At 40.5% G+C, this 27,850-nt stretch overlaps 4 protein-coding genes across 4 annotated transcripts; all 4 read right to left on the bottom strand.

Moving 5' to 3' along the window:
• Positions 1 to 1,447: 1,447 nt before the first annotated feature.
• LOC122323198 (extracellular calcium-sensing receptor-like) lies at positions 1,448 to 5,360 on the bottom strand. Its single transcript, XM_043216889.1, has 6 exons — positions 5,140 to 5,360; positions 4,576 to 4,867; positions 3,543 to 4,370; positions 3,020 to 3,247; positions 2,477 to 2,600; positions 1,448 to 2,361 (listed from the first exon to the last, which is right to left on the bottom strand). The coding sequence occupies exons 1-6, from the start codon at positions 5,358 to 5,360 to the stop codon at positions 1,448 to 1,450; spliced, it is 2,607 nt and encodes an 868-aa protein (XP_043072824.1).
• Positions 5,361 to 9,202: 3,842 nt separating this feature from the next.
• Positions 9,203 to 12,475, bottom strand: LOC122323201 (extracellular calcium-sensing receptor-like). Its single transcript, XM_043216892.1, has 6 exons — positions 12,255 to 12,475; positions 11,809 to 12,100; positions 10,832 to 11,650; positions 10,492 to 10,719; positions 10,187 to 10,310; positions 9,203 to 10,116 (listed from the first exon to the last, which is right to left on the bottom strand). The coding sequence occupies exons 1-6, from the start codon at positions 12,473 to 12,475 to the stop codon at positions 9,203 to 9,205; spliced, it is 2,598 nt and encodes an 865-aa protein (XP_043072827.1).
• A 347-nt stretch (positions 12,476 to 12,822) lies between these two features.
• Positions 12,823 to 14,081, bottom strand: LOC122322966. The gene is made up of 2 exons (XM_043216584.1): positions 13,567 to 14,081; positions 12,823 to 13,131 (listed from the first exon to the last, which is right to left on the bottom strand). Exons 1-2 carry the CDS (start codon positions 13,867 to 13,869, stop codon positions 12,823 to 12,825), a joined length of 612 nt encoding a protein of 203 aa, XP_043072519.1. The 5' UTR covers positions 13,870 to 14,081.
• A 5,242-nt stretch (positions 14,082 to 19,323) lies between these two features.
• LOC122322887 (extracellular calcium-sensing receptor-like) lies at positions 19,324 to 22,741 on the bottom strand. Its single transcript, XM_043216486.1, has 6 exons — positions 22,521 to 22,741; positions 22,029 to 22,320; positions 21,025 to 21,834; positions 20,701 to 20,928; positions 20,419 to 20,542; positions 19,324 to 20,237 (listed from the first exon to the last, which is right to left on the bottom strand). The coding sequence occupies exons 1-6, from the start codon at positions 22,739 to 22,741 to the stop codon at positions 19,324 to 19,326; spliced, it is 2,589 nt and encodes an 862-aa protein (XP_043072421.1).
• Positions 22,742 to 27,850: the final 5,109 nt, after the last annotated feature.

The raw sequence follows: 27,850 nt of genomic DNA, 5'->3' as shown, positions 1-27,850 counted from the left end.
GCTCTATAATTTTGACAGATTTTGTCAGGACCACTGTGGGCCTGTGTCACATTGCCCTTATGGTTGAACCATACCAACCAAACTTATACACACCAATTTGGAAGCCGTAGTGAATATTAGTGTTGACATACAAACTTTTTTTTCAGATCGATCTTTCCCCTTCTATATGGGTGTGTCACCTTCCCCAAATTGTAATTTATGTCTTGCTGTACATATTTAAATTTTTTGGGGGGGAATGCTCTACACTTTAGTCTGGTGTAAGGGCATATCATTCTTGTTAAAATAGGATGTAGTTTTGATTCCAGATTCTTTCTTCTTAAATAACTTTTCTGAATTGGCTCTGTCTCTCCAACAGAAAAACTATACTTTTAGGTGCTCTCACTGCTTCAAAGAAAATGTTAATCAGTCACTGGATTCCTCATTTAATGACCCATAGAGATGGAAAATTAACAGCAATAAAAAGTTAACAATGCAGCTATAAGTTGGCATTTGTATCACATTGTATCGTTTCTAACAAATTTGTTTGTGTATTACAACTTCTAACTTCTGACTTGATTTTGACAGGAACTTGGATGTAAGTACAGAGAGACTGGAGCACAGTGAGGTACATTGTGTGATTGTCTACTATGTCATGAGACCAGGTAGTTAATTTTGATGGTACAAAATTAACACAAAAAAAACCGCAATGCGTTAAACAGACCATCAAAGCAAATAATCTCAATGCACAATATTTCTAGAAAAAACAAGAAGCCCTTTATCAGTGATTCACTTGTTATTTTTCTTTCATTATTCTCTCGTCTCTTACCATCTGCTTGATTTTCCTGTTTAATCAGCACTATTAGCAATACTGACATAAAATAATTTTATTACCTATACACAGTTCCTCAGTTCTCCTTAACTCTTCTTGAACATTATTTTCCGTTCTTCTAGCTAATGTAAAAATTAGAGTAGCAGAGCTGAGCTCCAACCCCAATCAGTTACCTATTATATCATTGGGAGCTGATTACAGTATATAATTTTGACCAGAATGAAGGAATGAATTAAATGCTGTTATGTGGTATAGTTCAAAGCATTTCTCATGGGAAATTCACATTTTAACTGAATCACATGAGAACCTTATTGATTTGTGTCTTACTCATTTTTTTTTCAAAAGTGTAAAATACATTTGATAAACGTGGAGATATATGTATACATTGAATATGATTGACCAAAAAGTCTCAATATATTCTGGACAGTTCAAACTATAAACTTAAAATGTTACAATTTTAAGTAATGGAATGTAAGTATAAAGGTTGCAATTGTATAAAATATACATAGTCTAAGTTTAAAGCTAATGAAATAAAAACTTGTATTTTAATAATAATATAAAACAACAGACATTTACATGTTTTACTTTTTTGTTTACAGTGGTGAACCCCAAATTATTCGAGTACACAATATTGTGGAACTATTTCTTTTGTGTTTCTCTTCCCATGATGGCTTTTTTTGTGTTTCTCTCTGGATGTAAAAGAATGATGTAGCACTTTGGGGCAAATATGGCCACCAGTAATCCAAAACTGGAAGCTAGGATGGCAAATATCTCCACAGCCACTGCATATTTCCCTGGTGAACTCACATATGCTGGAACAAACGCAATCCACACAGCACAGAAGATCAACATACTAAACGTGATGAACTTTGCTTCATTAAAATTATCTGGTAGATTTCTCGCAAGAAAGGCTAATAGAAAGCTTACTGCTGCCAAGAGTCCAATGTATCCGAGGAGCAAAGAAAACCCAGCCACTGATCCTATAGCACATTCATATACTATTTTAGAGCGAGTATACTGGCTGTTTTTATGTGGTGTTGGAGAGGCAGTTGATAGCCAGACTGCACATATCACAACCTGAAGTGCTGTTAGGACCAGAACTGTGCATCTTTGTTGAGCTGCTCCAAACCATTTCATTGCCCCTTTACCCTCTGGTCGAGATGACTTGAACACAGCTATTACTACCATAGTCTTGACCAGGATGCTGGAGACACACAGGACAAAGCTTATACCAAACACAGCATGTCTTAACTGACATGTCCATAACTGTGGTCGGCCAATGAACAGCAGCACACACAGAAAACACAGTTTGAGTGACAACAGCAGCAGGAAGCTGAGCTCTGAATTGTTGGCTCGTACTATAGGAGTGTTACGGTGGTGAGCGAAGATAACCATCACAAGAACACAGATGCAGGTGCCAAGCAAAGAGGCAGTGGTCAGAGAGATGCCCAGTGGATCCTCATAGGAAAGAAACTCTACTTCTTTCGGAACACACTGATCCTTATCCGGATTGGACCAGAACTCATCTGGACATGCAGTACACTCAATTGCATCTGCAAGTAAAAAGGAAAGACGTTATGAACAAAGTAGGAAGTATAAAGTTATTAAGCAATTCCTTTAAAGTTTTATTCAGTTTCAATAATACTTTGCCAACAATTATCTCTTAACCTGTTGCATTAGAAATCTCTCCATCTCCACATGGCAGGCAGTCAAAACAGCAGACAGGAAGGCCCTTCCTCATGGCTTGTCTGGTGCCTGGGGGACAGCTCTCACTGCATACAGACCGTGGGGGCTGTAAGCGGACAATATATGGAATTTATTATCACAGTAATTTATTATTATATTTATTGTATATATGTGTGTGTGTGTGTGTATATATATACACACACACATATTGTTTGTTAATGACATGAGTATGGACAGAAGTATTACAATTTGAAGGTGGTTTATAATGACACTGCCAATGTCCCCATAGTTCAAAAGGCTTAAAACATACTAAATTATATGTTTGTTTGGTTTTTTTTATCTAAAAATGCATAGTTTCCTGTAAGGGGTAAGACTTTTAGGTTTAGGATTGGTGTAGGGCTATAGCACATACGATTTTACTGTTTAAAAACCATTATGCCTATGGAGAGTCCTCACAAACCATAAATTCCAACTTGTGTGTGTATTAGAATAATAATTTTTATAAAAAAAACTGAACATGATTACTTTTTTAAGCTGAAAGTTCCAGTATAACGCATCCTTGTTCAGTGAAAGCACTTTCCCATTCCCTGCCCCTTCATTTACTACACCAACTGTGTAGATCCTTATTGACCCATCAGAGCTCGGCTGCCAGTTCAACACATCATAGATGGCCAGAGCATCTCCATTCTTATCAAATGACACATGATCACCAAATCCTGTGGTGAACTTCACTTTCTGTAGGTAGTGAACCATCTGTACAGTTTTTAGACAAAACGTGTTTTAAAGTCAAACATAAATTGCATTCATACATTGTTAATCATAGACAGCTGCGATATTTTACTTTTACATTTTAAAATTCTCCTTTAAAAATGTGTGAATGATTGTTTCTTACAAATGTCATTGCTATGCTTTGAAATTTTATCACATATGAATGCATTTTCTTTGATTACTAAAATATTAATAATATAATTGGCACAATATCATTTTAATTAGGATATCTCATATGAATTTAGGTAGAGAACACACATTTAGCTTTTCTGGGCCTTACCTGCCACGGTTTTAGATTGGTTATTTCAGCACAGCTGTTCCTACTGAATGGTCCACTACCCTCCTCACACTGCATCAGGTCATGAAGTGCATGTGCGAGAGCATAAACTGCCTTATAGACATTATATGCTGCTCTCAGCCCAGAAACATCAGTGTATGGTGTGTTTGTTGTGCTCAGATCCTCCTGTCCTGTACACACCTTTTTCACTTGCTCTCCATCTATCGCTGTAGCCCCAGTTTTAAAACTGCACCTGAACATGTTTTCCCAAAAGATCTTCAGCATATTATTTCTTGAATCATTGCTGGGACAAAGACGCAGCAAAAACTCTTGCAGTCCTAGGATCTCTCCACGTCTGATGGCAATGCCCAGTGTACCCCCCAAAAAAGGCAGGAAACGTGAAGTGTGAAACACAGGGGAGGTGGCCCATGCTTCACTTGCAATCCACTGTCTGCCTGTCAGGTTTTGCAAAACCACTTCATCCATCAAAGTCATCAGATAGGATGAAGTAGAAAAAACAACTACCACTCTAGCTGTAGAGGCCTGGATCACTCCTATTATTCGCTGAATGTCTTTTAGGTTGTTATCATGGGGCAGGATTTCAGAAAAAGCAACACAACCTCCAAACAATTGCATTTCTTGCTTGAAGGACAAAGAAGCATAGATGCCGTAATCATCATCACTGTACAAAAGACCAACCCAGGTCCATCCAAAATGTCTCAAGATCTGAATCATAGCCCGCACCTGGAAGGCATCACTGGGGATTGTTCTGAAGAAAGAGGGGTACTTTTTCCTGTCACTCAAACAGGAGCAGGTGGCATAGTGACTAACCTAATTAGGAAAGATGTAGAGAGAAGGCATGAGACAGAGAAATGAAATTATGATCTACATAGTCATGGGGATGAGAATAAAAAGTGCTGGAAGAAACTGATTCAATATATATATATATATATATATGACTAAAAGAACATAAATTAAATTGAACAGTACAAAAATATGCATATAGTGCATTTTTACTTTTTTCATTCCATCTTACTATAGGTACTCGAAACAGTCCCAGAACACTGGAAATTGCAATGGATGGAGTTGAACCTGGATCTCCCACAATCCCAATCACTGGAGGAGGGCCAGTGCAGTTGAGGTTGGAATACCTCTCTTCTGTTCCACTAACAAGGGCTATGGCAGCACGAAATGCCATTCCTAGCATCACACAGTTGTCATAAAGATGGTAACCAAGAGTGATGTTAGGCAGCAGATTTGGATTCTTATTGATCTCATCTATAGCAAAAACCATGGTCTGTGCCTGCTGGAAACTTTCCATATCAAACCTAAGGGGAAAATTTTTTAGAAAACAATGTTAATAACATGATACACAAAAGATAATGCATTAAAAAATAAGCATCATTGTATTCCAAATATGAATGAGATGGTACACATTTGGTTAAATATGAAGAGGTTTTTTTCTTTTTACATTTTAGTCAAGATAGCATTACATCGCATATCAATTAATAAAAATGGTCATATTTCAGTTTTTTTTTTTTATTTATGCATGTCTTTTCCATCTTTTATAGTTGAGAAGGCATTCTGACTCCAGACTCACTTTTCACAGTATGGTGATTCTGGTTCAGTTCTGAAGCTCAACTCTGGGAACACAGTGAAAAAATGAACCTCAAACAGGCCTCCGAGTATAACATCTCCATCCTGGTACATTCCATTTAACGTGAAGTGTCCCTGGAGCTGACAAGTACCTGATCTGTAATTTGACGCTGCAGAGATGCAATTAAAAGACAGATACAGGCAAATGTTTACAGTGATCCACATCTCTCTCTTTTTGACCCACTCACCCATTCTGCTTGCTAATTTATGATGACAGCTGTGTGGGGTGTTGCTTAAAAGAGCAGGAGGTGCTAAGTGGGCAGCTCTGGAAATCATGATGTCACCTTCCCATCCTTTTTATCGTTTTTCTTCTAGTCTGTATTAAGAAATGGTATGATTATTTAGCCATTTACATTGAGGGTTGATAGATGAAAAAGTTTATAATAGACACAGTATATATTTCAATGCTTATTTGAATGCTGAACTACAAAACTTGGAACTAAATAAATACATTAAATTAATCACATATAAAGTTTGGCTGAGAAAAGTTGGCTCTGAAAAGATAATTTAACATCATTTAAAGCCGATTATAAGCCTAATTTGGTATGTGGCCCAATTCAAGGCATGTTACAAACTATATTTTTGTCCAAAAACCTCCTGTATTGTGTGGTATCATTATTATTATCTGCTCCTGATAGAGACAGAACATTGCCAAACTCAAATCGTAAAATATCACTCATGTTTAAATCGGTCGAACTCTCTTAATGTCTGTGGTCTACAATGTTTTTTTTTTTTTTAAGCTTTGTGAGGGACATTTTATTAAGGATGTGCTTACATTTTGTAACGTCTTCTGAACTGTAAACAGCAAACTCTCGTTTAGTCCCATGGAAAGGCTGGGAGGGGTCTTGACAGTTTTCAATATAAAGGCGATTGGATTCATCTGAAAGAAGAAAGTCACCTTAAGACCTACACCTAGGATGCCTCCAAGGAAAAACACAATTTTACCTAATTTTACCTGAAACCTAATTTAAATTTTTGGTTGAACTATATCTTTAATTTAATGGTTTGCATGCGTGTGTAAAAAAAAAAATAATAAAATTTGTAACCCTATAAAAAAAAAAACCTCCTTTGAGTGATAGGGTTAAAGTATTTATTTTATTCTGTTTATCATTTGTATATGTATTGTTTACTCCTTTCCAATTTGGGGATAATGTTCAATAGCTCTTTATACTGTTACCTTTCTATGTACATGTCATTGCACTATGCAGTGAAAAAGTTGGAAAACGTGGTGCATACAGTAAAACTTGTCTAATGATTGAATATCCCATAGCTTAAATCCGCCTCCAAAATAGTGAGAGTAATCCTATTGGGTAATAATAGAGAGAAAAAGAAGAAAGTCTGAAGAAGTGGGTCGAAAGTGAAAAACTGACGATGTGTGATGTTTAATTGTGTTTGAAAGAGTATATATTCTTTATTGAAATACAGTTAGCTCACAATACGGGTTAACATCACATTTTAAATAGCTTCTACGGACATAGCTGCCTTTAACCGAGGCTGCTTACTTAGTGCATCATCTGTACTGAGGCGTGTGTTGAAATTTTCGCTGTCATTTATGTTCTGTTGTGTGACTTTTCTTCAAAGGACATCGGGGATTATGAGATGTGTTTTTGCACCCAGCCACAGGAAGCGTTGGGTGTTCAGCCGGAATCGGGGGACGTTCTTTGCTTTCGAGGAGGATCGAGAATATTAAGGGCTTTGCAGATCGCAATCTGGAAAAAGAGAAACAAAAAAAGTACTGTGTGTTTTGTTTGTTTGCTCACTCGAGTGAAGCAGCCAGTTTGAGTTGTCAAGCCCTTAATGCACACCAGCCATGACACAGGCCTGCAGCGGGAAGGGGAGGGGTGTGTGTGTGTGTGTGTGATTTCATGGGCCCACTGTTGTTAATGTTTAATTCTTTTGACACTGTTGCTCCTCAGAGAATATTGAATTTAGATTTGATTTATTTACCCAGTTTAGGGCTGAGGTAATAGTAAAACTGACCCAACTTATTGTCAATTTGTAATCTGTCTGCACTGCCATAAGCTAAAAGACAACTGTCATTCAGGAATTCTTCTAAATTGACAGAAGTATTTTGGCACTACAAATAATTTTAATAAATGTATACTTTCATCGGAGGACCTAATACCAAGCCCACTCTAAACCTACCCACTTCTGAACAATATAGAGCACACAACAGGGAAATATAAGTGCAGTAACAGGTATTTATTGCAAACCAAACCATAAAAAAGCAGAATAAAAATATTCCAAGTCGCGCTGCATTCCAAGTCTTCTTTATGAGAAAACATAAGGTTTTAATCATTGAAATAATACCGGCAAAATAATGCGCTAAAAACGCACTTCTGTCCCGTAGAATAGTTATTGGGGACAAGACACTCAAGAACCAATGGCATTTCACAACAAATGCCCCCGGCAGTAAAATAGTAAAATATCATATAGAAACATACAACGATCTTTACAGAGAAAACACTGTGCAGTGCCACTTCAAATTAAAACACATTGACTGACCGTGTTAACATAAACGTTTTCATGACTTTGTTATAACCTTAAAGGATAAATACCAAGTGGAATTTGATAGCGTTGATTCCATTTCTTACAAATCATGATAATCATTGCACTTGTCTTACCCAGTATAAAATTTCATCAGCAATAACATATATTCTTTAGGGGCATCTCTTTTTGATTACTGTCAGTTTAAGTACAATAAACAAAGAAGCAAATAAATAAGCAAGCAAAAATAATTAAACAAAAAAATGTGATGGCAGCCTCACAAATCTCTCAATCCCTGTTTACATGAATCAGTCTCCATAATTTTTACACCATGGACATTGGACAGTCTAGGACAGGGGTCTCCAACCCTGCTCCTGGAGAGCTTCTCCAATCCTCAAACACGCCTGAACCAGATACAACCAAGTGTTCAGGGCTAAATAAATAAATGTAAAATACAAATTCTCAAAGATTCATGATTTTAGTTCTTGTCATGCTGATGTTTGTAGTGTTTTGTTTTTAGTAGTCACATTACTTGTCTCAGCAATTTGGAAAAATCTCTTATAATTCCTGTGTTAAAAACTGTCCCTTTATCCTGTTAAACTGTTATCCTGTCCTGTGGATAACAATGATTTTAGACCTATTGCTCTTGCATCAACAGCAGTATTTTGTACTGTAAGGTGCAGGCCTAAATGTTAAGATTCATTGCAGTGTTTAGATTCATTTCAGTTCCCTTATAGGAAAGGTATAGGAACAATTGATGCTATTAAAACTCAATGCATTTGGTCTTAAATCACATGTAGGACTCTGATGCTCTTGCACAACTGCTTTTTATTGACTCAATTGACTTCAGCTTTTAATACTATTCAACCATATGTTCAACCATTATATGTTGTGTAAATCCGATAATTATACAATAGTATCACTCCTTTTTTTTTAACAAACACAGCTCAGAGAGTTAGGGTAAATAATAGTTTATCTCAAGAAAAAATACTGTAGTACTGGCATCCCATGGGGCTGTGGTAGTTTCATCCTAAGGGTATTGGTGATCATATGCTTGTATGAGTTCACAACCAAGAAATGCTGGTGCAATCATACAACTATTTTGGAGTACATAATATTACGTAGGACACTTATGTTAATTGGGATTGTGTAAGACTTCACAAGAGATTGTATTATTTAGGAAGACTGTGGTTTTTTTGAGTTGACAGGAAAATTATCTCTTTTTTTCTGTCTGTATTAGAACGATTTATCAGATATGGTTTATTCACCTATTATAATCTTTATGTAACATAACAAAACAAAAGATACTGTATATTTTTTGAACTGCCATGAAAATGACTGAAAGACTATTCGAGTATCCACATTTTGTAAGAGCAATGTACACTGAATGAGGCAAAAAGGATCCTAGTGACCCATCTCATGTTCTTTATCCTTGTTATGAACCTCTTTAAGAAGGTATAGGACACCATCAAAACAATAGAAACAGAAAGTTCACAATTTCACACCACAGTGATGTGAATCTATTTATTTAGTGTTTTTCTTCCCATGATGGCTTTTTTTGTGTTTTTCTCTGGGTGAAAAAGGATAATGTAGCACTTTGGGAAAAATATAGCCACCAGTAATCCAAAGCTAGAAGCTAGAATGGCAAAAATCTCTACAGCCACTGCATATTTCCCTGGAGAACTCACATATGCTGGAACAAATGCAATCCACACAGCACAGAAGATCAACATACTAAAAGTGATGAACTTTGCTTCATTGAAATTATCTGGAAGGTTTCTGACTAGAAAGGCTAACAGGAAGCTTACTGCTGCCAACAGTCCAATGTATCCCAGCAGCATAGAAAACCCAGCCACTGATCCTATAGCACATTCATATACTATTTTAGAGCGGATATACTGGTTGTTTTTATGTGGTGTTGGAGAGGCAGTTGATAGCCAGACTGCACATATCACAACCTGAAGTGCTGTTAGGACCAGAACTGTGCATCTCTGTTGAACTGCTCCAAACCATTTCATTGCTCCTTTACCCTCTGGTCGAGATGACTTGAACACAGCTATTACTACCATAGTCTTGACCAGGATGCTGGAGATGCACAGGACAAAACTTATACCAAACACAGCATGTCTTAACTGACATGTCCATAACTGTGGCTGGCCAATGAACAGCAGCACACACAGGAAACACAGTTTGAGTGACAACAGCAGCAGGAAGCTGAGCTCTGAATTGTTGGCTCGTACTATAGGAGTGTTATGGTGATGACAGAAGATGACCATCACAAGACCACAGAAGCAGGTGCCAAACAAGGAAGCAGTGGTCAAAGAGATGCCCAGAGGTTCTTCATAGGACAAAAACTCAACTGTTTTTGGGACACACTGATTCTTTTCTGGATTGGACCAGAACTCATCTGGACACACTATGCACTCAATAGCATCTGTGAGTAGAATTTAAGAAAAAAATATTAGCAAATTATATCCAAATTCTACCAACAATAATCATCTCACCTGTTGCATTAGAAATCTCTCCATCTGCACATGGCAAGCAGTCAAAACAGCAGACAGGAAGGCCCTTCTTTGTGGCTCGTCTGGTTCCTGGGGAGCAGCTCTCACTGCACACAGATCGTGGGGGCTGAAAGAGACACTATCTGTTATCAGTCATTCGCCTTTAACTGTTACAGGACAAATAAATGACACATTAAATGACAAGCTTGGCCTTTCTATTAATTCATACTTATTTGTCTTCTGGTAGCTTTGATTTATATTTAGATATTATATCTGAGAAAAGGGATTATTTTAGTATGCAATGTTACTTTTTTTGGTTCATAGTTCCAGTATATTGCATCCTCATCCAGTGTAAGCACCATCCCTGTTGTTGGACCTTCATTTACTACACCAACTGACTGGAACTTCACTGTTCCATCAGAGCTAGGATGCCAGTTCAACACATCATAGATGGCCAGAGCATCTCCATTCTTATCAAATGACACATGATCCCCAAAGCTGGTGGTGAAGTTTACTTGCTTTAGGTAGTGGACAAGCTGTACAGATTGTAGATGGAAAATTTGGAAAATGTTTATCTGTAATTGTAGACAGCATATTTTGATTTCTCTTCTATATGCTTGCAATTTACACTGTACCTGTGGGTCTTACCTGCCAGGGCTTTAGGCTGATAATGTCAGCACACCTGTTCCCACTGAATGGTCCTCTCCCCTCCTCACACTGCATCAGATCATGAAGTGCATGTGCCAGTGCATAAACTGCTTTATACACATTATAAGCTGCTCTCAACCCAGAAATATCTGTGTATGGTGTGTCTGTGGCACTCAAATCCTCCTGTCCGGAACACACTTTTTGAATTTGTTCTCCATCCATCTCTGTTTCAAAACTGCACACAAACATATTCTCCCAGAAGATTCTTAACATATTGTTTTTAGGATCATTGCTAGGACGGAGATTTAACAGAAACTCTTTAAGTCCCAGTATCTCCCCATGCCTGATGGCGATGCCCAGTGTTCCCCTCAAGAAGGGTAGGAAACGTGGAGTTTGAAATACAGGTGCAGTGGCCCAAGCTTCACTGGCAATCCACTGTCTGCCTGTCATGTTTTGCAAAACCACCTCATCCATCAAAGGGAGCAGATAGGATGACATAGAAAAAACAACCACCACTCTAACTGTAGAGGACTTAATAATTTCCATTATATGCTGAATATTTTTAGGATTGTTATCATTGGGCAGGATTTCAGAAAAAGCAACACAACCCCCAAACAATTGCATTTCTTGCTTGAAGGACAAAGAAGCATAGATTCCGTAGTCATCGTCACTGTAGAGGAGTCCAACCCAGGTCCATCCAAAATGCCTCAAGATCTGAATCATAGCCCGCACCTGGAAGGCATCACTGGGGATTGTTCTGAAGAAAGAGGGGTAATTTGTTTTGTCACTCAAACAGGAGCAGGTTGCGTAGTGACTTATCTAATCATTAAAAAAAAAGAGGAAAAAAGAAGAAAAACTATGGGTCAGAGTAATGGGGACATGCAGATGTAAAAGAAAGGAAAAAAATACAGATTCAGAACATATGGTAAACATATGGTATAATGAACATTATGTTTTTTGTTTTCATCCTGTCTTACTATAGGTACATGAAACAACCCCAGAACACTGGAAATCGCAATGGAAACAGTTGAACTTGGATCTCCCACAATTCCAATCACTGGAGGAGGACCAGTGCAGTTGAGGTCAGTGAAGGACTCCTCTGTTCCACTACTTAAGGACATTGCAGCCCGGAACGCCATTCCTAGCATCACACAGTTGTCATAAAGATGGTAACCAAGAGTGATGTTAGGCAGCAAGTTTGGATTCTTATTGATCTCATTTATAGCAAAAGCCATAGCCTGTGCATGCTGGAAGCTTTCCATGTTAAATCTAAGGAAAGACAAAATGAATGTTTGTATTGAGCGATACAAGTGCAAATATAACTAAAAGGCAGAATGCATTATTACATTGCAAATGTTTTTTTACACCTGTCAGCACATAATTTGAATAAAAAAAGCCATTCTGTTATTCTCACCCCACTTACTTTTCACAGTATGGTTGATCTGGTTCAGTTCTGAAGCTCAGCTCTGGGAACACTGTGAATAAGTGAACCTCAAACAGGCCTCCAAGTATAACATCTCCATCCTGGTAGATCCCATTCAGTCTGAAGAGTCCCTGGAGCTGACAAGTACTGGGTCTGAGGACAGAAGCAGCAGAGATAAAGTTAAGGGACAGATATATGCAGATGTTTATAAAGATACACATCTCTCTGTTTCTGAGTCACTCACCTTTACTCACTAATTTATGATGAAAGTTGTGGGGGTGTTGCTTTTAAAGAACAGGTGGTGCCAAATGGGCATCCCTTGAAATCAGAACGTTACCTTCCCATCCCTTTATCATAAAGAGTAAAGTCCAACAAAGACAATAATTAGTGACTCTTATGAGATATTGTGGTTGCATTCAAAGGTCTGTGATAGTCAAAAAAAAAACTTATCACTTATATTATTATTCATTTCATAAGACTTCAATATATTGCCTGTAGCCATGGATATTACCCCCTTCCCTGCTGTAAATCATCTTTATTACTCTACTCAAGAAGAAGAAGAAAAAGTTCACATCCTGGATTGCTGGAGAGTGAATATATTAACTAGGAATTGTAATTGTATTACATATCTTCCTGAGGATCTTAAAAGGCCAATATAACGTGGAGCCAGTTTGCGAGATTCCACTCGCAGCGGAAGGTCTCTGGTGGACAGCCACACCCTTTGACCTTGACGAAGCATTGGTCCCAGCCTCCGCCTCCGGTTTGATTGTCTCCGCTGTTGTTGAGAAGCTTTCAGTAGAGCTGCCCGTGCCTTCTGCCAGGTCTGTCGACAACGTCGAACCATTTGAGCAGCAGCTGGAACACATACTTCAGGCTCCTGTCCAGGAACAAAAGAGGAGGAAGCCATTCTGGCACTCAAAGGGGACATGCCTATGGAAGAATGGTAGAGAGTGTTATGTGCAAATTCTGCCCAAATTAATCGAGAGCTCCAAGTGGTCTGATTATCTGCTGCTAAGCATCTCAAAGTCTTCTCTATTTCCTGATTCACCCTCTCTGTCTGCCCATTAGACTGGGGATGGAAACCAGATGATAGACTAATGTGTGACTCCAATGATGCGGCCAAAAGCCTTCCAGAAACGGGAGGTAAACTGAGAACCTCTATCAGAGACCATGTCCTGGGGGAAGCCATGAATCCTAAACACATGCTGCATTAGAAGCTCTGCAGTCTGGCTTGCAGTGGGAAGTTTAGGTAAAGGCAATAGATGACAAGCCTTAGAAAATCTATCCACTACCACCAGAATGGCTGTATTACCTTGAGATTTAGGTAGACCTGTGACAAAGTCCAGAGATATGTGTGACCATGGATGTTTAGGGATAGGGAGGGGATGCAGTAGTCCCTGAGGGTGGGTTCTGGGATCCTTATTCTGGGCACACACAGTACATGCAGCAACAAAAGTCTTGACATCCTCCTGCAGCTTTGGCCACCAAAACCTCCTTCGGATAAGTTTGCATGTTCTAGTAGCCCCAGGATGGCCAGAAGGGGGGGAAGCATGTGCCCACTGCAACACATCAGAACGTAGTTGATTAGGTACAAAGAGGCGTCCTGGTGGACCATTACCTGGATCTGGCTGCTGGTTTTGGGCTTTCTTAATGGCTGCCTCCATGCCCCACTGGATAGCTGCTACTATTCTGGTGGTGGGTAAGATGGACTCTGGCTTGGACTCCTCCTCTGGCAGGTCAAATTGTCTCGAAAGTGCATCTGGTTTAGAATTCTTGGATCCTGGTCGATAGGAAAGAACAAAATCAAACCGGTTAAAAAACAGAGCCCAGCGGGTTTGGCGGGAGTTTAACCTCTTGGCTTCCTAATATAGGTCAGGTTTCTGTGGTCTGTCCAGATAAGGAATGTATGCTTGGCCCCTCCAGCCAATGCCTCCACTCCTCTAATGCCACCTTTACTGCCAACAGCTCCCGGTTTCCAATATCGTAATTCCTTTCTGCCGCAGTTAGTCGACGGGATAGATAAGCACAAGGATGAAGCTTGTTGTCAACCCTGGCTCTTTGGGACAACACTGCCCCAACCCCCACATCTGAAGCATCAACCTCCACTACAAAGGGCAACTCGGGATCTGGGAGAGTTAAGATGGGAGCAGACGTGAAGAGCCGTTTCAGCTTATTGAAAGCTTGGTTGGCTTTCCTGTCCACAAGAATGGTTGGGCAGATTTCTTGGTGAGGAGCTGAAAGAGGTTCAGCGACTGAGCTGAAATTCCTAATAAACCTTCTATAAAAGTTGGAAAATCCAAGAAAGCGCTGAACTTGCTTAACAGAACAGGGCTGGGGCCAGTCTTGCACTGCACGAACCTTGCCAGGATCCATCTGGAAACTGCCCTTAGATACGATAAAGCCGAGGAATGGGACTGAGGACACGTGAAAGTCGCTCTTTTCTAGCTTGACAAAGAGGCTGTGTTTCAGTAACTGAGAAAGGACCTGTCTAACATGTTGTACATGTTCTTGATAGTTACATGAAAAGATGAGGATGTCGTCTAGGTAGACAAAAACAAACTTGTTCAGCATATCCCGTAGGACATCATTAATGAATGCCTGGAACACAGCAGGTGCATTTACTAGGCCAAAGGGCATCACCCTGTACTCATAGTGGCCCGTTGGGGTGTTAAATGCCGTCTTCCACTCATCACCCCTTCGAATCCTGACAAGATGGTAAGCATTTCGCAGATCTAATTTAGTAAAAATGGTGGCACCCTGCAGGATCTCAAAAGCAGTCGTCATCAGGGGCAAGGGGTAGCGATTCTTAATAGTGATGCGGTTAAGGCCCTGTAGTCGATGCAGGGCCTGAGGTCACCATCTTTCTTTTCAACAAAAAAACCCCGCTCCAGCAGGTGAGGTTGAAGGACAAATGAAACCATTGTCCAAGGCTTCCTTGAGGTACTTGTCCATGGCAGTCCTCTCAGGGGCAGAGAGGGAGTAGAGTCTACCTCGTGGTGGGCATGCTCCAGTTACCAGGTCAATGGCACAATCATATGGTCTGTGTGGAGGAAGGGAGGTGGCTCGGGACTTACTGAAAACCTCCTCAGATCAGCATACTCTAAAGGAACTCAGGATAGCTCAGATGACTCAATGCTAACTTGAGGTAACTCAGGACGAGAATCCAAGGATCTTAAAATTACAGGTAAGGGAGTCCTTGAAGGTTGGGTAAGTCTTGTTTGAGGATCTCAGGCCCCGTGGAGTGTGTAGACAAAGGCTCTGGGTGTGCCTCAGGCATCTCGGGAGAATGGCAAAAAGAGGGGGTAGAAACACAACAGTTAGTTCCCCAACTTTTAATAGCCCCTTTAGACCAGTCAATGTCTGGGTTATGAGAAGTTAGCCACGGAAATCCAAGAATTAAGGGGAGCCCTGGTGACTGTATCAGATAGAATCTCATTAATTCTTTATGACTGCCAATCTCAAACTGAAGTAATGATGTGCAGTGACTAACCTGTCCTGACCCCAGAGGTCTGCCATCTAGAGCTGTGATCATTAGAGGGTTTTGAAGAAGCATGGATGGAAGGCCCAAGCGTCTGGCAACGTCTAAGTCCAAAAAATTTCCAGCTGCCCCAGAGTCGATGAAAGCACCAAGTTGGTGATGCTGGTTATTGTGAAAGATGGTGGCTTGGATTGTAGCTCCCGAGGTCGCAGGATGGGAGAAGATTTTTACTCTCGTTCCAGTCCCCCCTTTCCTGGACGAGAACTGGCTTTTCCCGACAATTCTGGGCAGTTGGATCGAAATGGCCAGCTTTGCCGCAGTACAGACAGCGTCGTTCTTTCATCCGCCGATCCCTTTCAGTCTGAGTTAATCTGGTTCTACCTAGCTGCATGGGTTCCTCCAACTCATTGGATTTCCAGGGTGGTTCAACAGCATTGAAGGGTTCTTGAGGCGATACACTCTGGTCTCCGACGTCTTTCATTCCTTTGCTCCCGGGCCGATGATCTACCCGGATAGACATATCAATGAGAGATTCTAAATCTGGAGCAGGATCTCTAAATGCTAACTCGTCCTTAAGCTCGGGAGACAATGCTTGGTAGAACGTGGCCTTCAAAGCTTGCTGATTCCATCCACTCTCTAAAGCTAGTGTGCGAAACTCAATTGCAAACTCTGCCACACTCCTAGTGCCCTGAGAGAGCTGAAGCAAAACGATAATCCACATCTCCTGTACTGGCTGGATGGTGAAAAACCCTCTTCATCTCCGCAATAAAGCTTTCACAATCTGTAGTGAGTGGTGATCCTTGGCCCCACAAAGCTGAGGCCCAGTCTAATGCCTTTCCAGTGAGAAGGGTAATGATGTAGGCCACCTTGCTACCCTCCGTAAGGAAGCTACTAGGTTGTAGTTGAAATATCAGTGTGCACTGTGTGAGGAATCCACGGCACCTTTCTGGATTGCCATCAAATCGTTCTGGTGCTGGCAGTTTGGGTTCCGCCAGGGAAACTGCTAGCGCTGCAGCAGGATTAGCCGGAGGCTGCTGGGGTTCTTGACCTGCAGTAGCTGTGTCTTGAGCACTTAGGCGCTGAAGAATCTCTGTAAGAACCTGCTCATGTTGCTGAATGGCTGCAGCTTGTCCTGCTATGGCCGCCAAAATCCGATCCACATTGGAAGGTGGTGAAGTCTCTCTGCTGTATTCATATTTCGGGTTCAGTCTTGCTGTAACGGTTCTGCTTTGAGTGGGGATCGAACCCAGGTCTACTAGACTCAGTGCTCTGTGTAGACAGGCTGAGCTAACTTCCCAACAAATGAATTCAGGTGCAGAGGTAGCAAAGCCAGAGTCAAAAAGTCTTCAAAAAATAAATCAAACTTTACTTGAGGAAAAGTCCAACAAAACAGGAATCAGTGACTCCAATAAACAGGAAAAAACAAAGTAGACATGATAGTCAAAAACATAAACTCAAGACAGACTTATCTCACAGTTGACACTGGAAACCAAGGCTCAAGACTGAACAAACAAGCATGGCACAAACTCATTAAATAGTGCTGAACACAGGTGTCACCTATCAGGGCAAACGAAAGGAGCAGTTCAGCAGAAGCCTGGAGAGAGGCGCCACCTGCTGACTAGGAGGTGTATTACAGTCCAGTGGTGAACTCTTACAGATACACATCTCTCTGTTTCTGAGTCACTCACCTTTACTCACTAATTTATGATGAAAGTTGTGGGGGTGTTGCTTTTAAAGAACAGGTGGTGCCAAATGGGCATCCCTTGAAATCAGAACGTTACCTTCCCATCCCTTTATCATAAAGAGTAAACAGTAAAGACAATATTTAGCTTTGCTTCTTATGAGATATTGTGGTTGCATTCAAAGGTCTGTGCAAGAAAAAAAAAAACTTATCACTTATATTATTATTCATTTCATAAGACTTCAATATATTGCCTGTAGCCATGGATATTACCCCCCTCCCTGCTGTAAATCATCTTTATTACTCTACTCAAGAAGAAGAAGAAAAACCTACATCCTGGATTGCCAGAGAGTGAATATATTAACTAGGAATTGTAATTGTTTCTGTAACTGTCTCTTGGCCAATGACCTATTATGGTCTTTACTTTGATGATAGTTGTAGGTAAGTTCTGATGAAATAATATACATTTTATGAACTTGCTTATTTACATAAACTACAAATATACTGTGACAATCACTGAGAATTCTAACCAATGATGAATAATTATTTGGCTGTATCCACAATCTCATCACTGAGGGTGAGCTACAACTGGCCTCTGGAAGCTATTTTGAGAACCTCATGATAATCTTTCACGACGACTTGATTGACAAACAACTGGTTTGGTTGTTAGCAGTTCCCCTAATCCAAGATTGTCCCCTACATCTCCACTGGTTCTGTCCAGCTCTCTTGCATCTAATAAGCTCCCACCTAGCCTCCCTATTCCTCAGCGCTTTTGCCTGTTAGTCTTTCAATTCTACTAAGGTTTTCACATGACATTGACAAGGTAATATATTTAAGGCTATTGCAGCTAATGCAGTTAATAACTATGTTATGAGATATTGTCAGCCAATCAAATTCAAGCATTCAAAAATAAAAGTTTATATTAATTTATATAAAAATTTTAGAATATTATACATTTAAATATTATGGTTTTCATGAGCTGTCATATGGTCATGTTACAACATTCCCCTGGATATGGGCCATGTTTGACACATTTCACTTAAATTCTTTGAGGGTAACTAAAGAAAAAGAAAATAATGTTGTGCCCTCTCAACTACTTCATTACATTTGCTTTTTTTTTGCTTTTGTTTTATCAAAAATGACTTACAAATAAGAAATATAAGAAGATATTCCTCATGAAGTGTAAACGAGATAACATTTTAGACATTAGAACAATACAAACCCGAAAGAGAAGTATTAAGGTATAGAGAACTCATAGAGAAAATTGTTTATTTTATTTTATTTTTTTCCACAGAATGCAGTTAAGTCCTGATGAAAGAGGCAAGTTTTCAGCACTTCTTTCCATGTCTTTCATCACCCCACATCTAGATTTAGCTTTGCCAAAATATTTGTAACTATTTGATTTTTGGCTTTTCCCTGTACATTGATGACTTGTCTGTTTATGTGTTGTGTTCCATTACCTTCATTGCTTTAATACTTTATTGCTTAGAGACATCTGCTTGGTTTAAAAGTGTAAGCGGTGCTTCATACATCACTACTGTGACACATTATCTGTCTTCCTATCTGGGGCCCCATTTCGTAGTGAATTATATAGTATTATTACTGATTATTTCTCTAACTGTCCCCATGTGTTTCTTTGCCAATTACCTTTGTGTATTTAAACCTCAGGGTTCATGTGTTCTTTGTCAAGTCTTTTACATGAATGGTTGTATTGTTGATGTCCCCAGTCACTTTCCTTATTTTTTTGTTATTTCCCTAGTCTGTTGTATTTTATTGTGTTAATAATCATTAGAAATCTACTGCAAAACAGTAGATGTTTCAAAAGGTTTTGCTCATTACTTTGCTTTTGAAGATGAAACTCAAAACAATAAGTGGCAGTCAAATTAGAATTTGCAGTTTTATATGTAGAACTACTTCTTTTGTGTTTCTCTTCCCATTATGTTTTTTTTTGTGTTTTTCTCTGGATGTAAAAGTATGATGTAGCACTTTGGGACAAATATGGCTACCAGTAATCCAAAACTAGAAGCTAGAATGGCAAATATCTCTACAGCCACTGAATATTTCCCTGGAGAACTCACATATGCTGGAACAAACGCAATCCATACAGCACAGAAGATCAACATACTAAAAGTGATGAACTTTGCTTCATTAAAATGATCTGGAAGATTCCTTGCCAGGAAGGCTAACAGGAAACTTAATGCTGCTAGGAAGCCAATGTAGCCCAGAAGCACTGCAAACCCAGCCACTGATCCTATAGCACATTCATATACTATTTTAGAGCTGACATACTGGCTGTTTTTATGTGGTGTTGGAGAAGCATTTGATAGCCAGACAATGCATATTGCTACCTGGAGAGCTGTTAGGACCAGAACTGTGCTTCTTTGTTGAGCTGCTCCAAACCATTTCATTGCGTCTTTACCCTCTGGTCGAGATGACTTGAACACAGCTATTACTACCATAGTCTTGACCAGGATGCTGGAGATGCACAGGACAAAACTTATACCAAACACAGCATGTCTTAACTGACATGTCCACAATTGAGGCCGGCCAATGAACAGCAGCACACATAAAAAACACAGTTTGAGTGACAACAGCAGCAGAAAGCTGAGCTCTGAATTGTTGGCTCGTACTATAGGAGTGTTACGGTGATGAGCAAAGATGACCATCACAAGACCACAGAAGCAGGTGCCAAGGAGGGAAGCAGTGGTCAGAGAGATGCCCAGTGGATCCTCATAGGATAAAAACTCTTCTTCTTTAGGAATACACCTGTCTTTAACTGGGTTGGACCAGAAATCATCTGGACATATTGTACACTCATTAGCATCTGTGAGAGACACATAAATTAAAGGGCAGGGAGAGAGAGAGAGAGAGAGAGAGAGAGAGAGAGAGAGAGAGAGAGAGAGAGAGAGAGAGCACAAGACAGGTAAAAAAATCAAAGGATATTTTAAGGTTAGAATAGGAAATTATTATTTTTATTATTATTTTATTATCAATTATGCCATCACCAGTTGTATTCGAGATTTCTCCATCTGCACATGGTAGGCAATCAAAGCAGCAGACAGGAAGACCCTTCCTCCTGGCACGTCTGGTTCCTGGGGGGCAGCTCTCACTGCACACAGACCTTGGGGGCTGAAAGAGACATCATCTGTCACATATCTGTCACCTGTTTTACGTGATAACAAGTTTGGTCTTCCTTTGAATTTACTCTCATTTGTCTTATCGTAGCTTTGACCAGTGTTTAAACTATGTATCTGCTAAAAAGATGATTAACTTGTAATGTTAATTACTTTTTTTGTCTCAAAGTTCCAATATATTGCTTCCTCATTCAGTGTGAGCACTTTTCCTGTTGTCGCCCCTTCATTCACCACACCAACTGTGTGGACAACGATTGATCCATCAGAGCTCGGCTGCCAGTTCATCACATCATAGATGGCCAGAGCATCTCCATTCTCATCAAATGACACATGATCCCCAAAGCCTGTGGTGAAGTTCACTTTCTGTAGATAGTGAACCAGCTGTAGTTTTGGGACAGTATAGTGTTATATGTTGTGATACATTTTTTTTGTAGTTCTTTCTTTTATCTAAATCTGTACTATATATTTGTGTCTTACTTGCCAGGGCTGTAAGTTGGTTATATCAGCACAGCTTTTCCCACTGAATGGCCCTCTCCCCTCCTCACACTGCATCAGGTCATGAAGTGCATGTGCCAGTGCATAAACTGTTTTATACACATTATATGAGGCCCTCAGCTGTGAAACATCAGTATATGATGTATCTGTGTTGCTCAGATCTTCTTGCCCTGAACACATTTTTTCTCCTCTTTCTCCAATGTTAAACCTGCACTTAAACATGTTCTCCCAGAAGATTCTCACCATATTGTTTCTTTGATCATTATTAGGACGGAGAAGTAGTAGAAATTCATGAAGTCCTTGGATTTCTCCACGCCTAATGGCTATGCCCAGTGTGCCCCCTAGAAAGGGCAAAAGACGCTGAGTGTGAAATACAGGTGAAGTAGCCCAGGCTTCACTTGCAATCCATTGTCTGTCTGTTACATTCTGCAACACCACTTCATCCATCAAAGCCAACACATATGTTGAAGTGGAGAACACCACCACCACTCTCGCTGTAGAGGATTGTATCACTCCCACTATATGCTGAATATCTTTGCGGTTGTTATCTAGAGGCAAGATTTCAGAAAAAGCAACACACCCTCCAAACACCTGCACATCCTGGAGGAAGGATTGAGCAGCGTGGTTGCCGTAGTCATCATCACTGTAGACAAGACCAAACCAGGTCCATCCAAAATGTTTTAAAATCCTGATCATTGCCCTCACTTGGAAGGCATCACTGGGGATTGTTCTGAAGAAAGAGGGGTATTTTTTTCTGTTACTCAAACAGGAACAGGTGGCAAAGTAGCTAACCTAATAAGGTAAAAGTAAGAGGAGAGACAAAGAGCAAGAAAAAGAAAGACAGAGCTGCAGGACTATTATTTACACACAAACATTGTTTTAAGCAATAGAAATATTCTGCTTATGATGAAAATAAGTATACAGAAACATGCTAAAAAGTCAATAAAATGTGAATACAATGTATTAGTAATTTCATTTTATCTTACTATAGGTACTCGAAACAACCCCAGAACACTGGAAATTGCGATGGAAGGAGTGGAATTTGAATCCCCAACAATCCCAATCACTGGAGGAGGGCCAGTGCAGTTTAGGTTGGAGAAGTACTCCTCTGTTCCACTAACTAGGGATAAAGCAGCCCGGAATGCCATTCCTAGCATCACACAGTTGTCATAAAGATGGTAACCAAGAGTGATGTTAGGCAGCAAGCTTGGATTCTTATTGATTTCATCTATAGCAAAAACCATGGTTTGTGCCTGCTGGAAGCTTGCCATATCAAATCTAAGAAAAAGTAAGATAAATGTTGATATTTAACATTTCTAAAAATGTAATACAGAATAATAATAATAATAATAATAATAATAATAATAATAATAATAATAATAATAAGTGAAACATCATTGGAGCAAATTCACTTTAGTAAGAAACAGTTTATAGCTTGTATATCCCTGTATAGCCATACTTATCCACTTCAGACTCACTGCTCACAGTACGGCGGCTTTGGCTCTGTTCTAAAGCTCAGCTCTGGAAACACTGTGAGGAAGTGAACCTCAAACAGGCCTCCGAGTATAACATCTCCAGCCTGGTACATTCCATTCAACCTGAAGCGTCCCTGAAGCTGACAGGTACCTGATTGAAGGACTGAAGCTGCATAAATAAATTTAAAGGAAAGATACAGGCAGATGATTAGAGAGGTCCACATCTCTCTTTATTTCTGACCCACTAACTTGTTCTTCTAACTAATTTATGATGAAGATTGGGGAGGTGTTACTTTTAGAGAGCAGGCGGTGCCAAGTGCCCATTCCTGGAAATGAGGGTGTCTGGATTTTATTATCTCAATTATACTTTTCTTTAAATAGCATAAATGATTTAAAATGTTGTTAGGTTTAGGTCAAATATTTATTCTTTAATGTTAGAATACTTACTATCTTATATAGTCACATATATTTAAAATATCTTAGTTTATTTCAAAGAAAAGTATAAACACTTATTTCTGTGAATCCATCTGGTGAGGGTAGCACAGAAATTGGACAATTCTGCTTGAAAGCTGCAACTTATTTTGGTAATGAAAATTCTTAGCTAGTTTTGGTTGCGGATATTTAAAGTGAGTGCATTTGACACACACACTTTTCTGGGTTTGGTCGAGGTACTTTATGTTTATTTTCTTGGTGTCTTCTTGCTTAGAATCACTACACATTGATGCCATTTAATGTTATATAATAATAAAAACATTTGTTATAGGGTGACAAAATTAACTCACAAACTAAGGTAAAATTAATTCCTCCTCAGAAATAAAAGAGCTTATAAAGACGTTGTACTTTCTCACAGAGATTCTCTAAAGTATTGACTTATTGTGACCACGTCTTTTCAATGTCTTTCTCAAAATGTCCTCTAGATGACACTCATACACCTTTTTTGCTTACACTTTTTTTCTTTTAAAATTTCCACTTAATCACATTATACAAGTAGAATGTCCTAATACAGTATTGCTTTAGGTCCCAGATTAGAATTAGAATTCTATTTATTGTACAACAGTAAAGAAAAATGCCCTCAAAATAGTGCCCTCACCAACAACAACAACAACAACAAAGCAACATTTCATTATATTAATAATTTATTAAGTTATATATGGCGATCAAATAAAAAAAATGCTTTTTAAAAATGTATCCCCCTCACACCCTATATTTTACTGTTATTTATTGTAAACAAATAAATTAATCAAATCAAACTTACTAATGGCTTTCTTAATCTCATCTGCGTAAGAAATTGCATTTTTGCATTTTTGCGAATAATAGCTAATACTGCTAATGTTGCATGAAATGAATGGATATTTAGCGGGATATTTTTTTTGCAACATATAACAACTGCGGAAGAATCTGAACACGACTAAAATAAAGACAGATGAAGATGCCCAGTCCCAGATGCAGCTCAGTGTTTTAGACTGTGTTTACATTTATGTCAGTAAAAGGAGCCTACATCCAAATGTAATTGAATGCGCACAAAACTAAATATAGAAATGCATTTCTGAATATAAACTGCTTAATCGGCCATTTTTAGTAAGATGTAATGTTTATAAATGTGTTTGGGTGCGTTTAATTTATATATTATATGTATAAGGTCCAATGGATATCTGTTTTAAAGCAGTGGGTAATTGCGTTATTTCTAATCATAGTAAACCCGCTTTTGATGGTACACAAATGAAATGCTAAAATGTATTTAAAAGTTTGACTGGCCAGATCAATTGGCTTGGCTGCATATTATTTTGCTCAGATTATCAGCCAATCACTGTTTGCATAGTTAGTAAGTGTATAGACATCAATCCGGCCTCTTAGCTTAAGGCTTCTTTATATTTCTTAGTAAAAGTTTAGTGGTAAGATAAAATGTTTTGTGAATATAGGCCCTAATTCAGAAAACCACTTTGTTAGCTTTTGCATGAACTGTGTTCTGATTGATATGATCCCCACAGTGTTCATGTAAAGCTGAATGTGATTTGTGCCTAACTGAATATCCAACCACACATTAACCCTACCCACAACTCTATCCCTCCAACTCTGTTATATCCAGAGAGGTGGAGCTGGAAGTCATTGCACTCTGCAGTGAAAACGTCTCGGGTTACTTGACTGTAACCCTGTTCCCTGAAAAAGCGGGAACGAGATGCTGCGCTGAATGCGCTAATGAGAACGTCTTTTGTTCGACCGGTTGTTGAAGCATGTGTGTCAAACACGCCAAAGTTTGGCTTATATAACCTCGGTCAGGTGACGTCACCTGATCACAAACACCTGGAGGTTATAAATAGATGTGACGCGGAAACATCCTCAGGTCAAATTTTTGTCTGAAAGGACGTCCAGTCACGCCCCCAGTGCGGCATTGAGGCGCAGCATCTCGTTCCCGCTTTTTCAGGGAGCAGGGTTACAGTCAAGTAATCCGAGACGTTCCCTATCAAAAGCTACTCTTGATGCTGCGCTGAATGCGCTAATGGGAACGAGAATACCAACGCCGCCGCACTAGGAGTTTCTGGACCCCCAGCGTTGTGTAGTGTGTGCGCGCAACACTGAAGAGGTCTCAGACATTACTCTGGGATGTCGACTCAAGGACATGCGAGCCCGGAGTAGCATGGACATCCAAACTATAAAATCTAACAAATGTGTGGGGAGAGGACCAACCTGCCGCATCACAGACTTGCTGCAAGGGCGTGCCTCTTGCTAAAGCCATCGACGATGCAACCCCTCTGGTTGAATGAGCTCTAACTCCTAGAGGCGAAGTTTGACCACGCACCTCATAGGCTAGGGCAATAGCATCTCTCACCCAGTGTGACATAGTCTGTCTAGTGGCAGCCGCCCCCCGGTTGCGGCCACCATAGCATACGAAAAGCTGTAGATCTGGAGAGCACGTACTGGACACAGTAAGTGAAGTTTCTTCTGCTCCGGTGTCATGAATGGCGGAGGGCAGAAGGCTTCAAGGATGACGGGATTTACAGTCGAGAATGGAACTTTCGGAAGATAACTAGGGTGAGGATGCAAAATAGCTTTTACCAGCACAGGGGCAAAATCTAGGCAGGATGGCGAGACTGACAGAGCCTGCAAATCCCCAATTCTCTTCAGAGAAGTAATAACTGTTAGAAAAACCATCTTTAGGGTCAAAAACCTGACAGGCGCTGACTCTAGTTCGAAAGGGGTGTCCACCAAGCCCTCAAGCACTATAGCTAGATCCCATGAAGGAACTGTCGCCCTAGTGGGCGGCCTCAACCTCTTAGCTCCTCGAATGAAGCGAACAACTAGAGGGTGTTTCCCTACGGAAGCCCCTTCAATCAGAGCATGGCAAGCCGAAATGGCGGCCACGTAAGTTCTGAGAGTATTAGGACATGTGCCTGAGGACATTTTCTCTTGCAGAAACTCTAGTACTGAAACAATCTGGCAGTGAAATGGTGTGTTGTACACCAACTTTCGAAGATGCGCCATTTCATGGCATATGTTCTTCTAGTGGAGGGAGCCCTAGCGCTAAGAATAGTCTCTATTACATTGGCTGAAAGGCCAGCATCACTTAGTTGGTCCCTCTCAGGGGCCAGACGTGAAGATTCCAGAGCTCGGGACGGGGATGAAATATTGTCCCCTGTGCCTGAGAGAGAAGGTCCCTCCTCACCGGAATCGCCCACGGCGAGCCGTCGAGGAGAGATATTAGATCTGAAAACCATATTCTGGTTGGCCAACGGGGCGCTATGAGTAAGAGGTGAGACCCCTGTTGACGGACCTTGGCTAGGACACGGTCTTTGTCCTTGATGCCCGTGAGGTTGAGCCACAGATGTCTCTCCGTGGACACCATAGCAGCCATAGAACGGCTGATGGCACGGGCCGTCTGCTTGGTCGCACGGAGAGACAGATCTGTGGTTCGGCGCAGCTCTAAAAACGCCTCTTCATCTATGAGGGTCGCCTGTGCTCAAGTCCTTCAGCAGGTCAGCCTGGTACGCCTGCAGGACCGCCATGGTGTGCAGGGAAGCACCAGCCTGACCCGCTGCCTGAAAAGCTTTCCCCACCAGCGAAGATGTCATACGGCACGGCTTGGTGGGGAGGGTCGGTTTTTTCAGGGACGATGAAGTTCCAGGGGAGAGATAGCCCGCAAGCGTCTCTTCCAGCTGGGGCATCATCGAGTAGCCCCGTGCCTTCGCATCCACGATAGTCGAATAAATCGACGTCGATGGCACGAAGACACGGGACGAATAAGGCTTACTCCACGAGCGCACCAACTCCTCGTGGAGATCGTCAAAGAAGGGGAGAGACCGTCGCTGAGGCCCTTCCCCCCGTCCACCCGACAGAAATCTGTCGTCTAGTTTCGAGCGCTTGGGGTTCTCTCGCTCCTGGGGCCAGTTTAGATTTAATCTTTGGACTGTGTGAGTTACCACCTCGAGTAGCTCCTCATACGATTTATTGTCGCGGGAGGAGCGCTCTGTGGTGGCACTTTCTGCTTCCCCAGAAGCAAGAGATGAAGTCTCCTCGGTCCGTTCAGAAGAAGCACCGGGGCGCGATAGAGAAATGGACGCGAGGGCTTCGCGATCCGGCGAGAGCGTAAGAGAAAGGGGCTGGTCCGTCTCACGCGGCTCAGCCAGATCGGCACGCGATCCACTCGGTCCTCCTTTAAAAAAGGCGAGGCGAGCGCGAAGCACCTTGATAGAAAACAGATCACAGTGCTCGCCCTCGAGCCCAAGGATCGCGTGCTCTTCTCCCAAGCACTCGAAACAAAACGTATGACGATCATCCTCGGAGAGCTGCCTCTGGCACGGAGGCAAGCATCTCCCTTCCTGATGCGTCATATTATTATTTTGTCTTTTATATATATATTATATATATTTTTTTATTTATTTTTTTAATTAATTTATTTTTTTTCTTCCTCCTCACACACACTCACACACAATGCGGTCCTTGAAGACAAAAGACCTGAGGATGTTTCCGCGTCACATCTATTTATAACCTCCAGGTGTTCGTGATCAGGTGACGTCACCTGACCGAGGTTATATAAGCCAAACTTTGGCGTGTTTGACACACATGCTTCAACAACCGGTCGAACAAAAGACGTTCTCATTAGCGCACTCAGCGCAGCATCGAGAGTAGCTTTTGACAGGGAACAACTTGATAATAGCCAGAAGGAAACTTCTTATTTATTTCTGACAAATACATAATGTTAATTATCAGGCATATATTGCTAAATAACTATATATACAAAATAGACTTAGCATAGCAAGCTGAAGAAACAGACTCAGAGGACTAAAATAAAATTATGAATTTATTGTTTTTTTTTGTGAAAATGTCATGTTTTCAAA

This window comes from Puntigrus tetrazona, chromosome 18 (genome assembly GCF_018831695.1).
Source record: "Puntigrus tetrazona isolate hp1 chromosome 18, ASM1883169v1, whole genome shotgun sequence".
Taxonomy (NCBI): domain Eukaryota; kingdom Metazoa; phylum Chordata; class Actinopteri; order Cypriniformes; family Cyprinidae; genus Puntigrus; species Puntigrus tetrazona.
Note: the sequence above shows the minus strand (reverse complement) of the source record. Positions and strands in the feature narration are given on the sequence as shown.

What these genes read in the sequence shown, in the direction of transcription:
- LOC122322966 (XM_043216584.1), bottom strand. Translation starts at nt 13,869, where the DNA reads ATGGTCCACCAGGACGCCTCTTTGTACCTAATCAACTACGTTCTGATG. An exon ending in AGGTCTACCTAAATCTCAAG is followed by an intron (nt 13,132 to 13,566) that starts GTAATACAGCCA and finishes GTTCCTGGACAG; the next exon opens with GAGCCTGAAGTATGTGTTCC.
- LOC122322887 (XM_043216486.1), bottom strand. Translation starts at nt 22,741, where the DNA reads ATGTGGACCTCTCTAATCATCTGCCTGTATCTTTCCTTTAAATTTATT. An exon ending in AAGCCGCCGTACTGTGAGCA is followed by an intron (nt 22,321 to 22,520) that starts GTGAGTCTGAAG and finishes ACTTTTTCTTAG; the next exon opens with ATTTGATATGGCAAGCTTCC. An exon ending in GGAACTTTGAGACAAAAAAA is followed by an intron (nt 20,543 to 20,700) that starts GTAATTAACATT and finishes TGTCTCTTTCAG; the next exon opens with CCCCCAAGGTCTGTGTGCAG.
- LOC122323201 (XM_043216892.1), bottom strand. Translation starts at nt 12,475, where the DNA reads ATGTGTATCTTTATAAACATCTGCATATATCTGTCCCTTAACTTTATC. An exon ending in GGAACTATGAACCAAAAAAA is followed by an intron (nt 10,311 to 10,491) that starts GTAACATTGCAT and finishes TGTCTCTTTCAG; the next exon opens with CCCCCACGATCTGTGTGCAG. An exon ending in AGAGATTTCTAATGCAACAG is followed by an intron (nt 10,117 to 10,186) that starts GTGAGATGATTA and finishes TTCTACTCACAG; the next exon opens with ATGCTATTGAGTGCATAGTG.
- LOC122323198 (XM_043216889.1), bottom strand. Translation starts at nt 5,360, where the DNA reads ATGTGGATCACTGTAAACATTTGCCTGTATCTGTCTTTTAATTGCATC. An exon ending in GACTGTTTCGAGTACCTATA is followed by an intron (nt 4,371 to 4,575) that starts GTAAGATGGAAT and finishes TTTCCTAATTAG; the next exon opens with GTTAGTCACTATGCCACCTG. An exon ending in CCAATCTAAAACCGTGGCAG is followed by an intron (nt 3,248 to 3,542) that starts GTAAGGCCCAGA and finishes AAAACTGTACAG; the next exon opens with ATGGTTCACTACCTACAGAA.